Genomic DNA, 15,361 nt, shown 5'->3' with positions numbered 1-15,361 from the left:
AAGGCCCAGCCGTTCGTTCAGCCAGAGACGCTGACGTCAAAGTAGTCGTAGCCGGACAACAGATACTTCATGTCTTCGGACTTGGCGTGCGCGCTGGCGCTGGCGGCGGACTTGGTTGCGAGCAGCTGGCGCTTGAAGATGCGGTCGATCTCCAGCAGGGTCCTCTCCATGAGCGAGGCGAACCGGGCCGTCTGGCGGTGTCTCGAGGACACGACCACGGAGATCGAATGGTCCCTGATGATGTAGCCGATGCCGAAGCCGTTGGCGGTGACGGGCCCGAACCCGAAGCTCTTGAGGCAGGGGTTGCCGCAGTTGGAAGTGCTGAGGACGTTGTTCTGCATCGTGGCCCAGGACTTGTCCCGGAAGAGCAGGGGCAGCTCCAGCTCCAGCTTCAGCTGGAGCTTCTCGCTGTCCTGCATCTGGCACCAGATGCAGTACAGCGCGTACAGGTGGCGGTCCTGGCCCAGGCCCTGCGAGCACTCCTTGGTGATCTGCGAGTGTGCGGCGCAGGCGTCGTGCAGGAGCTGGATCTTGGCCGCATCGGAGACGTCCTGGTCGAGCAGCGACTTGACGAAGCGTTTGGACTGCAGAGTGACGGAGCGGATGGCCTCTGTGCGGCCGTTTTGGAACGCCTTGGTCATGGCGGGCTCGTACACGGTCTCGAAGCGGCCGTACAGCGCGAAGTACGCGACTTGGAACACCTGCTGCACGAACGCGTCCGGCGAGCACTTGAACAGGGTCTTGACGTGCGAGGCGCCGTACTGCGAGAAGTCCACGTTCACGAACTCGTACTGCGAGATCAGGTCCGAGATGCGGGTCTCGGCGAAGTGCAGCGACGACTGCAGGAAGTTGTCTGTGCGCCATTCCAGTTTGCGCGGGATGGTGATCAGGTTCGCGGCGCGGGCGGCCGTGGCGGCCGCCACGGCCGCCACCGCTGGTTCAGCCGCCGGTTCCCGTTGCTCGTCGCCGAAGATGTCCACGACGTTCTTGGTGACGCCGCGGGCAAAGCTCAGGATCGAGTCCGTGTAGATGTCTGTGGCGAGCCGCAGCACCGTGTGGCCGTCCACGCCCGTGTGTTCGAAGTTGATGCCCGCCTTGCCGTTCTTGGTCACGATCAGCTGCAGCTTGTCGTACCAGCGGTTGAGACAGGTGCCCGTTTGCACGTTCAAGGGCGGCTGGTGCTGGCGCGGATCGAGGTTGATGTTGGAGGTGCCGCACAGCATCGAGCGCGTGAGTTCGTCCTGCTGGTCCGCGGCAAACGCCACGTCGTCGAGGCAGATCACGAACAGCGCGGAGTCGATCAGCTTGAGGTTGCGCCAGTTGGTGCAGTCCTCCGCGTGGAACACGTAGTCCCTGATGTTGGACCACACGCGACGCGACTCGGTCGTGAACACGCCAAAGGGCGGTGCCGCCGCGGATCCGGACTCCGCGTCCATGATGATCGAGTACAGGTTCCACTCGAGTTGCTCCGCGGTGGCGAAGATGGGCTCGTTGCCGGTGTCCAGCACGTCGAACCAGTAGAACTGGCCGCGGTACATCGCGACCACGTGGTGCGACGTGGCGTCTGTTTGCAGGTGGCAGGAGGGCTCGCCCGGGCCCGGCGGGATCCTGCTGGAGCCAAATAGCCGCCCATACTGGTCCATCGACAGCGGCACTTTGCCGCGCACGGTGTCTGCGCGCAGCGTGCCGCGGCGGATCTGGCGGATGAACTTGAGGATCGACGTGGTGAGTCGTGCGGCACGACGCACCTGCACGGTGTGGGCGCCGTAGGGCCCCTGCGCGGCGGTCTCCGGGGTGTCCTTGATGGTCGGGTCGTCCTGCAGTTGGAAGTAGGGGTTGACGTTGAGAACGACGGAGGCGTCGTACAGCAGGTACGCGTCGTACCAGAACTGCTCGATGTACGACGACTGCGGGTTGCTTGCTGCGAGCCGCGCGTCGTATTCTAGCAGCCGCTCGTGCAGCGTGTTGAGTGCGTCCACGTTTTCTGCGGAGAGCACGGCGCGGCGCGTGCGGCGGTTCTGGCGTTCGTCCTGCAGCGGTTCCACGCGGGCCAGGTAGCGGTGCAGCGTGTCCTGGAGTGGCGGGACGGGTAGTCTTTTCAGGTGGTTGGGCATGGTGTGGGTGTGTGGTTGTGTTTGTGAGAGTGTGTTTTGTTTTGTTTTGTTTCTCTCTCACACTGTGTGTGTTTCTTGCAGATTGTTGTATATATATGCGCGCACCGACTGCCGCGGGGACGGTCTGCCGGGCAAACGGGGAAATCCGCGGGATGACCTCGGATGCTCGGGGCGATGACTCCGGAGTGCTGATGGCTTTTCTCTCTTGGCCACAACCGTCATTCACAACCGCTAGCCGCCGAAGGATCCATGTATTGGTGTTCGTACGCGTGATGCTTGCTGTGACCGCCGCAGTGATAATCTTATTCTTATTTCTTCCTTCATTTTCTACGTCGTTGTTCATGATATTGTTGCATCGTCCATTTTTGCGCTTCAGCTCCCACTGAATTCGGTGACATCTTTCCAATCTTTGCTGGCGGGTGCACTCGGAGTCAAAGATCCATTAATTGAACATCGACGTAGAATTTATATATATGCATGATATGAGTCGCCGTTACGGTGGACTTGTCGGTAAATTCCCCGAGATCACTACCACGTGAACATGTACATACCTCTCTTGAATAGCGTAAAAAGTTTCTGCTTTTATTGTTAGCTAATACTACTACTTATCAACAAGACTATTGTCCCGGCACGTTCAAAGATGCGGCGGTGCCTGCGGGAAGTGTCTTTTTTCTAGAGAAGCGCATCGATATCGATATTGGGATACTGCTTCCGCCAGTAATTCTTTTGAGATAGTTGTTCGATCTCGGCCGCCTTGGAAAGGCACTTTTGATAGTTTGGCCCGGGATAAAAAGTTAAAGTGTCCGTGCCTTCGTTTGCCTGTGCGTCCGTAACGCTGCTGTTTGAAGCAGCTGGCTGCTTCTGGAAAGATTCCTCAATGAGGCTCAAAAAATAACGGTGGCAACTCTCTTCGCAATAAAAGTAGTAGGGGATGTTCCATTTTCCCTCGTTGAATAGGTACCGATTCATCTTGTGCGTGATGGTTCTCCATTCTTTCCCGTTTACCGCCGGCTCGCGTGCGATGACTTCCACTAGAAGCTTTATTTCAAAATCTCGATCATTGACACGCATCCGGAAAAAGCACAAAGGATATATTGAGATGAGTAAGATGAAGAACGCCAACACCGCAGGAAGCCTAACGCAATCTTTGACACAATATAAAAATACAATCAATAGAATTAGACTCACAACCGTGAGAACCCAGCCCATAATCGGCCTATAATGAGCCGCCTCGTTAAGCAAATAGCGCCAGTATGAATTGAAAACGTTTTCAGGAAGACACTGCATGCCGATTCGAGTTTTTCCTTCTATCTATCTATCTATATATATATATATATATATATATGTAGTATGCGATCGCGAATGTAAATTGACTGAATGACAGCTTGTCTTATTCCAATTGCTGTTGCTGCAGCAACACCGCGAGACCCTTTCGAGGCATTTTTTTTTTCCCATTGCTACGTTGTCAAGATGAGATCATAGTGAACGTAACAGGCACATGGGAACGAATACGCTAGCCAAACTGCATTATGCACCATCCCGAACAATTAGTTAGACCCGAGATTCTGCGACTCCGCCCCCCTCCAAGTATAGACCAGATCTTATACATTAGAAGCAGGACAAGTTTTTGGCTATAACTCATCTTCCTATATACTAAGTTCTGGTCAATTAATGGATCTTTATCATTGCGGTGAATTCTATTATTAGAATTTACCTACCCCAATAATTGGCGTCAACATCTAGTCCAATTTATACGGATAAGTGTTTTTTGCAGTCGCTTATTCCAGCAAAGTGGCATTACGTGAATTCTGTGACAGCTAGTTGCTTCCCTGTGACATCAACTGGATCGCCATATTACCCTGATACTGCCCGCTTTGATCGTAAACATACTGAAACGACACTCTCTTCAGTTCGCGCCCATTGGTGCTTATTTAATACTGTATTTTGGTATATATTCACTATACTTGCAAGATAGAGCGGAGTGGCCGCCCTGCCACTTTCACAATTGTGTGCTATGATAGCGTCAGTAGACCCGCAAAGGCATACGAGGGGCTATCCTTCTTTTCTCCTATGAATGTGCATCGATTTCGGGATACTGCACACGCCAGTAATTATGCTGAGATTGTTGTTCGATCTCTGCTGCCTTGGAGAGGAGCTTTTGCAAGTCTGGTCCGGATTGGAAGGTAAAACTTTCAGGGCCTTCATTTGGTGTGCCAGTGGCTGGCTGCTTCTGGAAAGTTCTTCCTTCAATAAGTCTCAAAAAATAACGATGGCAACTCTCTTCGCAATAAAAGTAGTAGGGGGTATTCCATTTTCCCTCGTTGAATAGGTACCGATTCATCTTGTACGTGATGGTTCTCCATTCTTTCCCCTTCACCGCTGGCTTGCGTGCGATGACTTCCACTAGAAGCTCTATTTCAAAATCTCGATCATTGACACGTAACCAGAAAAGGGTTACAGGATATATTGAAATGAGTAAGGTGAAGAAGAGAAAGAGCATAGAAAATCCAACGCAATCCTCGTTATCATGAAAAATCACACCGAATAAAATCAAACTCACCTTTATTAGAACGAAAACCATAATTGGCTTATAACGAACCACTTCGTAGAGCAAGTAACTCCAGTACGACTTGAACATGTCTTCGGGAAGAGCCACATTCTCCTCGATTAAGTGAGCACTAGGCTCATTGCGTGCGTCCAACTTGAAGTCAGTACTTTCTGAGGGGTTTGTATTGGTCATTAACCCCGTCTTGTCTGCGGTTATAGTAGTGTTAACAGATATTGCGTGGATTATAATAGCAACTCGTCCTGTACTAACTACCTTGTGCAATGTTTCAGTACTGCAGAACACTTTTACAGCCTTTTTTTATTTTCAGAGGCATTTTTCAGTGCATAAAAAGTTTCCGGAACAAGGCAAAATGATAATGCAACAATGATAAACAAAATGGCGCTCAACGGCTAGCTTTGAAAAGTATCGAAGTCGCCGATTCTAATGCTTGCCTTACATAATAATATACTAGGTAAATGACAAGGTTCCTGCTTCAAGGTAAATTAGCGTCGGGATACTGTTTCCTCCAGTACTCAAGTTGAGCTTCTTCCTCAACTTCTGCTGCTTTCAACATATACCACTTCAAAGTTCGTTCTGTATCTTTTGGAACATCCTTGGTAATGGTTCTGAAAAAGTCGTGGCATTCCCGGCCGCGGTAGAAGTAGTACGGGGTATTCCATAGTCCTTCATCGAACAGATATTGATTCATGTTATATGCGGTAGTCCCCCATCCTTTCCCAGCTGGTCTAAGTGCGATTACTTCAGCTGAAAGCTTAATTTTGAAATCTTTATCACTAATCGGTTGGGTAAATGCATCTGAAATAAAAGGTAAAATGAAAATGCAAAAGATAAGCGACACTATAGAAGCCACAACGCACACTTCATTGTCATGAAAAAACAAAATCAATAAGACTAAACTCACGATTACCACCAACAAGGACAAAATCGGTTTATAATGAGCCATTTCATACAGCAAATAACTCCAATACGAATTGAAAACGTCTTCAGGAGGAGACTGCATGTCAACTCAAGTTTTTTCTGTTATCTATAAAGTATAATATGCAATTGCGAACGTAATACCGGCCCAGTGGCAACTTGCTTTATTCCAATTGCTACGGTAGTGATGACAATACCGAACCCTTTTTGAATGGTTTTTTCTTTTTTTTCCATTGTGAAAAGGTACTTCTTTTGGCCGCACTGCGCCAAGTGCAGAACAATAGAATGTGACAAAAAAAGGGACGGACCCTTGATGGAACATGCATTGGAACCCTCACTAGCGTAAAATAACGATTCTCTAAACTCGTGATTCCCGTACACCGAACGAGTTGACGCTTAATTTGCCGCTTCAAGATGTTGTTGGAGTCAATTCTTCTGCGTGCTCCAAGTAAAAGGCTTCCGCTTCAAGGTAAATCGGCGTCAAGATACCGCTTTTTCCAGTACTCTCGCTGAGCTTCCTTTTCTATCTACGATTCATCAAAATCGGGCCCGATTTGAGATTACGGAGGAGTGCACATCGTCTTGCAACTAGACGGGAGCTTCATCGTCGTCATCGTCGTTCTTATTGTCGTCATTGTCATCGTCCGAGTCTAATGTGTCGGCCGTCAAGTCGTTTAGTTCTTTCTCCCTGTAGTTGATGCCATCGCTCGTATTTCTGCTCTAGCTGCCACTCTGGCCCCACAGCGTCCTCGACAACAGTCATCGGTTTCGCTTCCCCCAGCTTCTCTCGGCATTGTTGGTTGAGGAGTCCGAGTGTAAATCAAAATTCGCTCCATTGATCAGGGTGGTGAAGAATCCATGGCTTTTTTTGTCGCTATAGAAATGATACGGGGTATTCCACAGTTCATTATCATCAGATATTTGTTCCTGTTATATGCAGCAGTTCTCCATTCTCTTTTCGCTGGCTTGCGTGGGATTGTCTCCGCCAACAGCTGAAACCTTGTTCACTGATGTTTTGCAAGCATTTCTGTCACAATAATTGTCAAAATTAAAGAGAATAGGTAAGGAACATTACCGAAAATACAACGCAATTGTCGTTATCATGAAAAAAATACAATTAATAAAATCAAATCACAATTATTAGAACCAAAACCTTAATCAGTTTACAGTGAACCGCTCCGTAGAGCCACATTTTCTGAGGGGTTTGCATGGGTCATTAACCTTGTCTTGTCTGCGGTTATAGTAGTGTTGACGAATGCTACACTGATTACAAATATATTCGTTTTCTGTCAATTGCAGTAATGTTAACAATGTCGTATTCCTTCCTTTTATTCTAGAAACGTTTTCTCAGTGCATATAAAGCTTCCGAAACAAGCCAAAATGAAAATGCAACAATGATAAACAAAATGGTGCTCAATCGCTGGCTTTGAAATGTACTTGAAGTCGCCGATTCTAATACTTGCCTTACATAATAATATACTAGGTAAATGACAAGGTTCCTGCTTCAAGGTAAATTAGCGTCGGGATACTGTTTCCTCCAGTACTCAAGTTGAGCTTCTTCCTCTACTTGCCGTGCTTTCAACATATACCGCTTCAAAATTGGGACTGGTTCAATACTACGAGGTTCAGCAGCACCATTTGAGGTTTCCGTAGCTGGCGCAGCTGACTGCGTATTTTCTGCTTCGTTGGTCGATGAACTTGAATGTGTACCGGCGCTTTCTTTTATGATAATGTTTCTGAAGAAATAACGACATTTGCGACCGCAGTAGAAGTAGTATGGAGTGTACCATAGCCCTTCATCGAACAGATACTGGTTCATATTGTATGCAACAGCTTTCCATTCTTTTCCCGCAGGCTTGCGTGTAATGACCTCCACTGATAGCTTAAGTATGAAGTCTCGATCACTGACATGTGTCCCGAACATGCCTACTAAAACGCTTACTGTAGAACGAGATAATACGAAAAGCAAAATCCCAAAAACTGTAGCGCAGATTTTATTGTCATGAAAAGAAAAAAATACAATTAATAAGATCAAAATCACGTTTACGAGGAACATAGACATTGTCGGTGTGCAGTGAACCAGTTCATAAAGTATATAATTCGGGTACGAGCGAAATATGTCCTTGGGAAGGGTTACATTTTCCTCAATCAGATGAGCGTTGGGTTCGTCGAGTCTGTCCCGTTTGGCGTCGTTATTTTCCGGGCGAGACTGCATGAGAGGTTTAAGTTTTATATTACAGTATGACGCCGAAGGATGTTACACCGCTTGCAAGTATGCCTGCTTTATCAACTGTTATTTTATTTATCCTTGCTCCCACAGGCCTTTCATCGTAGAGGAAACTTTTGAGCAAAAACAAAAGTCTCCGAAAGAGGGCAAAATGGAAAGGCAGAAATAATAGTGTAGTAGGATAATGAATAACAGTGTATACGTTGGAATGAGAATCGGCGCCATGGCAACATACGTGTAACATGACATAAATCACGAGAAACAGCGATGGAATTTAGTGGAAGCCGGAACGCAAGGAGTATTCCCAACAATTATAACAAGATTCACCTACATCTCACATCTAACCAATCGTCCAGCCACGCCTGGGCGGTTAATTCATTCAAGGAAGCCGGCGATTGCTTCTGGCTTGTTCAAGTTTGTATGTGTCACAGTGTGAGATGTGGGTGTGGGTGTGTGTGTTCCTGCAGTTTTCCTGTATAAACGGACGCTCCGCGGAATGACCTCGGCGCCCGGGAAAAAGATCCGGTGTGTTATGCAATGTTATGCTAAATATACTATGTGGTATTTACGCGTCCTGTTGCTTTTTTGCACTTTCAAGGGCGGTGGTTCGAATAGCCGCCCAGTTTTCGATTTCTTGCGGGTAATCAGCGGGCCCTTGAAGGCGTCTTCGCTATTCCGTCTAAGAAAGCGTATCGACAACGGGATACTGCTCCCGCCAGTAATTCTCCTGGGCCTTATCCTCGGTCTCCACTGCCTTGACGACGTACTTTCTATAAAGTGATACGGGCTTGGAAGTCGCATCCGCACTGCTGCTGCTGCTGCTGCTGCTTGGTGACTCCTCTTGCGTCTTGAAAGTTGTGTACCTGACAAGGTCTAGAAAATAATGATAAAAAGTCTTTTCGGAGTAAAAGTAGTATGGAGTACCCATAGCCCGTTGTCAAACAGATACTGGTTCATGTTGTACGTGATAGTTCTCCATTCCCTTCCCCTCACCGCGGGCTTGCGAGTTATCACCTCCAGTAGAAGCTTAATTTGGTAGAGTTCTTCGCTTATCTGTTCCTCGAAGGGACATAATGCAACGGGTGAAAGACAACAAATCAAGACGATGGATGCTAAAAAAATGACAAGGCAAGTGAAGTTTTCACGGAAAACGACGGTCAATGAAATCAAAATCATCAGTACCATGAAAAGAGACATTGTTGGCTTGTAATGTGCCAGTTCGTACAGCAAATAACTGGGATACGAGCTGAATATGTCTTCCGGAAGAGCCACATTGTCCTCGATCAAATGCGCTTCGAGCTGGCTCAACGTGTCCAACTTGACATTGTCCTTCTCCGAGTGAGACTGCATGATTCTTATCTTTTATCTGCAATGCATAGTGTCTCGTTGACAAACGCGACGATGGTAACTTGTTTTGTCCAATTGCTGCTGCACGAACAATACTGACTGAACCTGCTTTTCCAGAGTTTCTCTTTCTTATAGTAAAAAAATGTGGCAGAAATGGCCCGATTAGCGCCGTATACTATTATACAAAATCATAATGCGCATCACGTCCAAGTTAACCTAGCTAGTCCTAAAAAAAGTACCGGCGGCAACCGGATATTGCTCCCTCCAATAATCCTCTTGCGACTGTTGTTCGATCTTCGCTGGTTCGAAAAGACACGTTTGATAATCCGGTTCCATACCAAAAGTGAAGGTTTTAGGTGCGTTGGCTGTTGTAGCTGTTTGCGTCTTGAAAGTTTTCCCTGAAATAAGATTTAGAAAATAACGACGGCAGTCCCGGTGACAGTAAAAATGGTATCGGGTGTGCCATAATCTCATCTCGAAAAGATATTGGTTCGTGTACTACCTCCAGTACAAGTGAGAGAATCTCTACTGAACGGATATTGGAACTCTTTTCCTTGGTAACATATGAAACGATCCTTCCAGCCCATGATATCGCACATACACCCCGAACGAGTCTCCACGCTCAATTGAGATGCTCTCGAAATCGCTTAATCTAATACTTGCTCTATATAAATGTGTACAAGGTAAATGGCAAAGCTTCTGCTTCAGGGTAAATCAGCGTCTGGAAACTGTCTTTTGTAGTACTCACGTTGAGCCTCCTCTTCTGCCTTCATAGCCTTTAAAGCGTGCGGATTCAAAATCGGGTCTTTGACCTTCTGAACTCTCTTGACGGCCGTTCTGAAGAAATCATGGCATACCCGACCAGAATAGAAGTAGTACGGAGTATTCCATAGTCGTTCATTGAACAGATATTGGTTCATATTATATGCAATAGTCCTCCATCCCTTTCCAGCTGGCTTGCGTGCGATAACTTCTACCAACAATTCTAAAATGAAATCCTGATGACTGATGGGCTCAAAGAAACCTCCAGACGTAGCAATTTGTAAACCGATGATGAAACATGCAATAAGCAACAGTACAGAAACCAAAACGCAGGCAAGGTTATGAGAAAATATAATCAAAAAGACTAAAATCCCGATTGCCAGAAACAGAAACGTTAGACGCTTATAATGAAACACTTCGTAAAGCAAATAGCTCCAGTAGGAATTGAAGATGTCTTCGGGGAGAGCCACGTTTTCCTCGATTAAGTGTGCATTAGGTTCACTCAACGTATCCAGCTTGACATCGTGATTTTCTGAATGAGCTTGCATGAACAATTTGAATTTTGTTTTATCTATAGCTATATGGCAGAATTGGCGGATGTCACACTGATTAAAATGGTAACTTGTCTTGCACTAATTGAATTCTGCTCAAATATTCCAATATTACTGAACCCTTTTTACAATCTGCTTTTTTTTAGTTTTAGACGCATTTTTCACCCATTGTTACAACTTCTCCGAGGCGATGACGAGCCACGATGACTACCGTCAGCCCAATTGACCAAAATACATAAACTAATAGTGTCGGTTGTAGTGCCTCTATAAATGAGTTGGTTGCAACCGCAAAATACCTATCCATACACCTGAATGAGTCTACACCCAATTGATATATTTCTGAAGTTGCTTATTTTTTCTACTTGGTAATATATAAAAGTATACTGGGTAAATGGCAAGGCTTCTGCTTTAAGGTAAATCAGCGTCTGGAAACTGTTTCCTCCAATACTCACGCTGAGCTTCTTTCTCAACTTCTACCGCTTTCAAAACATACGCCCCCAGAATCGGGTCTGGTTTGATACGACCAGGTTTACCAGATGGCTTGCGTCCTATTACCTCCACCAAAAATTTTATCTTGAAGTTTTGGTTTCTCGTCGGTCTCGCAACCGTATTTCCCACAACAACTATTAAGGCCAGAAGGGATACCACAATCACCATTATAGAAAAGCCAACGCAATTATCGCGATCATTAAAAATCACGATCAATGAAAATGAAATCACGATCACCAGGAACAAAAACAATGCCGGTTTACAGCTAGCCACTTCGTAAAGCAAATAACTTGAATACGAACCGAATATGTCTTTAGGAAGAGTGACATTGTTCTCGATTAAACTTGCATTAGGTTCACTCAACGCATCCAATTTGACATCGTTGTTTTCCAAGTGAGACTGCATGTGTGCAGTTTAAGTATAATTTCTCTTTACTCTAGTTATAGTAAGGAGTAGTGACGGATGTGATACTGGTTAAAGTACTTCTTTTTATAGTCTTCCTTTTTTTTAGAGGCATTTTTTTACCAATTGTTACGACATCTCAAAATCAATATAGGAGGATCATGAATGGTGGGATAAAAGCAGAACTCTTTCTTATATAATATTAGAGAGGTACCTAAAAACACACGTAGATTGGACATGTTAAGTATTTTCAATATAACAATAACCTCGGGAATTTACTATAAGTTCAATGTGAAGACGAATACCATGTATGTATAAATTCCAAATTGATGTTCAATTAATGGATCTTTGATTTCAATTATGCCCACTCTCCGAACAGCTCGGTTAGCATTCCTTCATCCTACTAAAGATACGACATCTGTGTAGCATTGTTGGAACAATAATCAACTATCCATCAATTACTAGTACAGCTGATTAATACATTCAATCACGTAGCTAGAAGATTATCATATACGGTGTTAAGAAGATGACAAAAATTATTAGACCAGTGAAATAAGATTCAGGACAGTCATCAAATTTAGTGGAAGCTGAAGTGCAAGGATTGATAATGCAATAGGATCAATGAATAAAGACGTATAAAATGAAGAAAGAAATAAGAATAAGATTATGTAAAAGTGTTGATTCCCTTTCGTGGATTCCTAAATCCATGAGGAGAACTTCTAGTATATCCTATATACATAATATTATTAACCTTATCAAAAATGGAATCCCAACAAATGTCACAAGATTTTAATGGTCAGTAAGCATATGGGAAGTACACTTCGGAATATAATCTGAATACCTCAGAGAGTGATGATGATGTGATAATAATTAGTAATGTGAATAATGATGAACCTACTTGTTCCAACAATAAGTGTATATGCGTAGTCGCTTATTCCAACAATATGTATATTGGATGGAGCGAGTTGATACTCTCAAAGAATCAGTTTGACTCGAGCAGGTTTGCCGAGTTGACATTTATTACCTCATGAAGCACCCCCTTTATAATAATCTGGGCACATGGCGCAGTTGGTAGCGCGCTTCCCTTGCAAGGAAGAGGTCATCGGTTCGATTCCGGTTGCGTCCATTTTTTGTTTTCGATTTTGGCGTTCAATCGCATGAATAACCGTCACATTAACAATGGGTAAAGATGTGTTTTCAGTATAATTATATTATCAGAGATACTAATAGCCTTTTATTGTACAAAGTCTAATACTATAAATTAAAATGCTAATATGCGAACTAGGTCAGTATTTCTAATCTAGTAGATAGTTTCATATAGGGCTATAACAAAAGCGTGATCGCTGGCGAGAAATGTTTTTTTTTCATTTACCTTTCTTTTTGCTCATCGAATGATGCTTAACTGCCACAGCATTCCACTCTTGAGTTTCTCTGTTCTAAGGTGAATGAAATTAAAATGAACAGAAAAAAAAATAAGTTTTATAAATACGATAAACCTAGGTATTTGCTTCAGTTATTTTTGTATGCAAGGCCGCCTTTAAAGAAATAAATAATTATGAATATGATGCAAGTTCGTTGTATAAGAAAGTGGTAGATGCTGTAGAAATATTATTATTTGCGAATAATGTCGTCCAATTGCTTCATTAGCACATCCATCCTATCAAAAACAGGAGCATAAAGATGCTGCACCAAGGAATGGGGCTTCGAAGCTGGATCGGACCCATTCGTATTAGACAATGCCCTTGATCCGGAAAATGAACTGTTAATGCTTGCTGATGACACCACTCTTTGTTCATCCATGTAGAAATCTTCATCCGATGATGAATGTAGCGATAAGCTTGAGTGCTTTTCTACCCCATGTATAGTATCATGATTTTGTAGCTCCTCTCCCGCCTGCTCAACTACGGCCTGACTTTCCTTTGCTTCAGCAATTTCCGAACTGGGTTGAACTTGGGTTTGCTCTTCTGTGCTTTCGATATTTGACGACTTCTCGATTTTCGACTTTGCCTGAATATATTGTGAAATGTCCTTTATTGCTCTAGATGATGGAATTCCATTGCTTTCCTCAACTACTGGCGTCGAAGGTGATTCGTTTGTCCATTCTGATGATGAAGGTGAAAACTCGCCAATCGTCGAAAGAGAATTTTGAGAGTCGGATTTCGCCATCCCATTAGCAAATGGCATACGAGGCGCTTCAAAAACCTTTCTTAAATCAGCATCATAATCAGTGTCCACTGGTTTCAGCTTTTCTTGCTGTGGATTTTGATTCTCATTACGATTATCTTCGTTGTCATTGATGGAGGATGCCTTGAGGAAGCTGTCACTTTTATTGCCTGCCCTCCGAACTTTTTTTACATTTAAAGGTGTGTTCAAAGATGTGCTGAAGGAGGTATCGCTCACCACATCGCTCATGTCATCGTCCTCGAATTTGCCAAAACTTAATTTCGCCTCAGTAAATTCGTCCCGGTGTCTAACTTTTGTTTCATTGTCATCACCAGTATCTTCATCGTACATTTTTCCATTTTCATGGTCGTCATCGTCGTTACTATCCGAGGAGTTATCTTCGACCGCATCATCTATAAACCTGTCTGCATAACCAACGACGTCGTTGAAACTAACAGACTTGTTCCCCTTGCCATACCCATTTAATGCAGGTGTCGGAATTATACTGTCAGTGTCACTCTCATCGTTCTTATTGGAGCTAGCGGAATCATTTTTGGAGTCCGTCGATGAAGCCACCGATTGAGAAGACATGTTTTCGTTTTTCCAACAGTTCAATCGGGCTAATCTTTCCGGGAATGTCTCTAGAATCTCTGCAGGCGCAAACCCAATCTTACCATCCGTGATCCTTTTCACTAACCACCAGTAGGCATCCTGGTCATTCAACAGTATACATGATTCGTCTTGCCCTAGTTGGCAATGTGAAGAATCGTGCCCATTGAACGCGTACAGGGCATACAATTTATCAGGGTCCAGCTCTCTTGGCGGGGATAAGGGTTGGTAATCGTCACTTTCCTCATTCATTTCGCCCTTCTCTCCTTCAAAATCCGCATTTTCAAATTTCTTATCAAAATCGTCATCATCAGTGTAGCCCTCTTCTTCCTCGTCCTCGGAAATGGCGTACTTCAAGCCGTCGCTAAAATCATCAACATCGGAAAGTTCTCGGTCGTTCGTTGTACGGTCCACCACAAAATGCTCCTCATCCTTATCGCCACTATCCATAGAATCGGTTTCGATCCGTTGTAACCTTTTTTCCAAATTATCCTCGAATTCGGAATCCGAATAATCATATGAGTCGGGAAATTCGGTAGAGTTTTCTTTTGAATGTCGTTGATCCCTTCCACTGTCGCTATGCGCATGTTCTTCGGCCTCCTCTTCCTCAACATCCTCTTTCTCATCTTTATTCCGTAAGGATGAATGGCTCTGTTCTATTGCGTTGCCCAGTATATTAGGTTTCGAGCTAAAGGGCGAACTCTTATTGGAAGTAGGCGTCACCACAACACTCCCGCCCATACTCTCGGAATCTTCGTTCCCTGAATTCAGCTTGCTTCCACCCATAGGCCTATTGTTTATGATATCAGAATAATCCTCTATTAGGGTCGGATCATTCAGTAGGGCATGCGACTGTGAGGAGTCCATGCCCGACCTCGTCGTGATTAGCGTAGGCGCGTACCCATTATCACATGTAGCAGCTATAGTACTTATCTTCTTGATAGCACTTCCGGGAGCCTCATCAACATGCTGTTCCTTATTACTCATTCTCTTTCTACACAGAGAATGTTTCCAAAATATCTATATCTTCTTTCTTCCTCGACTTGAACACGTCCAACTCCTTGAATAAACCACGAATAGAAAAGAATAGAACTAGTTCCACTCGATAGCAAAGCAGAAAACACGACCAACTTACCGATGTACAAGCCTTTCTGCAGATAGAACCCGATCCGACTAGCCATTATTCGAAATTCAAACTCATCTGAAACTTTTC

General features: G+C 44.7%; 8 protein-coding genes and 1 non-coding gene across 9 annotated transcripts; 1 reads left to right on the top strand and 8 right to left on the bottom strand.

The window, feature by feature from the left end:
• Positions 1-17: 17 nt before the first annotated feature.
• On the bottom strand, positions 18-2,114 carry YAT1 (carnitine O-acetyltransferase YAT1; the record flags this gene model as incomplete). The annotated part of the gene is made up of 1 exon (XM_056232340.1): positions 18-2,114. The coding sequence occupies one exon, from the start codon at positions 2,112-2,114 to the stop codon at positions 18-20; it is 2,097 nt and encodes a 698-aa protein (XP_056085891.1).
• A 2,068-nt stretch (positions 2,115-4,182) lies between these two features.
• SKDI01G0880 (DUP/COS family protein) lies at positions 4,183-4,854 on the bottom strand (the record flags this gene model as incomplete). Its single annotated transcript, XM_056232329.1, has 1 exon — positions 4,183-4,854. One exon carries the CDS (start codon positions 4,852-4,854, stop codon positions 4,183-4,185), a length of 672 nt encoding a protein of 223 aa, XP_056085890.1.
• Positions 4,855-5,155: 301 nt separating this feature from the next.
• On the bottom strand, positions 5,156-5,683 carry SKDI01G0870 (DUP/COS family protein; the record flags this gene model as incomplete). Its single annotated transcript, XM_056232318.1, has 1 exon — positions 5,156-5,683. One exon carries the CDS (start codon positions 5,681-5,683, stop codon positions 5,156-5,158), a length of 528 nt encoding a protein of 175 aa, XP_056085889.1.
• A 1,419-nt stretch (positions 5,684-7,102) lies between these two features.
• SKDI01G0860 (DUP/COS family protein) lies at positions 7,103-7,522 on the bottom strand (the record flags this gene model as incomplete). The annotated part of the gene is made up of 1 exon (XM_056232306.1): positions 7,103-7,522. The coding sequence occupies one exon, from the start codon at positions 7,520-7,522 to the stop codon at positions 7,103-7,105; it is 420 nt and encodes a 139-aa protein (XP_056085888.1).
• A 1,176-nt stretch (positions 7,523-8,698) lies between these two features.
• SKDI01G0850 (uncharacterized protein) lies at positions 8,699-9,175 on the bottom strand (the record flags this gene model as incomplete). Its single annotated transcript, XM_056232295.1, has 1 exon — positions 8,699-9,175. One exon carries the CDS (start codon positions 9,173-9,175, stop codon positions 8,699-8,701), a length of 477 nt encoding a protein of 158 aa, XP_056085887.1.
• A 701-nt stretch (positions 9,176-9,876) lies between these two features.
• SKDI01G0840 (DUP/COS family protein) lies at positions 9,877-10,482 on the bottom strand (the record flags this gene model as incomplete). The annotated part of the gene is made up of 1 exon (XM_056232284.1): positions 9,877-10,482. One exon carries the CDS (start codon positions 10,480-10,482, stop codon positions 9,877-9,879), a length of 606 nt encoding a protein of 201 aa, XP_056085886.1.
• Positions 10,483-10,893: 411 nt separating this feature from the next.
• SKDI01G0830 (uncharacterized protein) lies at positions 10,894-11,379 on the bottom strand (the record flags this gene model as incomplete). The annotated part of the gene is made up of 1 exon (XM_056232273.1): positions 10,894-11,379. The coding sequence occupies one exon, from the start codon at positions 11,377-11,379 to the stop codon at positions 10,894-10,896; it is 486 nt and encodes a 161-aa protein (XP_056085885.1).
• Positions 11,380-12,429: 1,050 nt separating this feature from the next.
• On the top strand, positions 12,430-12,502 carry Skdi_1.trna4A. Its single transcript has one exon. It is a non-coding gene; the product is annotated as a tRNA-Ala (tRNA).
• A 485-nt stretch (positions 12,503-12,987) lies between these two features.
• Positions 12,988-15,135, bottom strand: BUD14 (protein phosphatase regulator BUD14; the record flags this gene model as incomplete). The annotated part of the gene is made up of 1 exon (XM_056232262.1): positions 12,988-15,135. The coding sequence occupies one exon, from the start codon at positions 15,133-15,135 to the stop codon at positions 12,988-12,990; it is 2,148 nt and encodes a 715-aa protein (XP_056085884.1).
• Between the last annotated feature and the right edge of the window lie 226 nt (positions 15,136-15,361).

The sequence above is a fragment of the Saccharomyces kudriavzevii genome (genome assembly GCF_947243775.1).
Source record: "Saccharomyces kudriavzevii IFO 1802 strain IFO1802 genome assembly, chromosome: 1".
NCBI lineage: Eukaryota > Fungi > Ascomycota > Saccharomycetes > Saccharomycetales > Saccharomycetaceae > Saccharomyces > Saccharomyces kudriavzevii.
The sequence above is the reverse complement of the archived record's forward strand: the minus strand, read 5'-3'. Positions and strand labels throughout refer to the sequence as shown.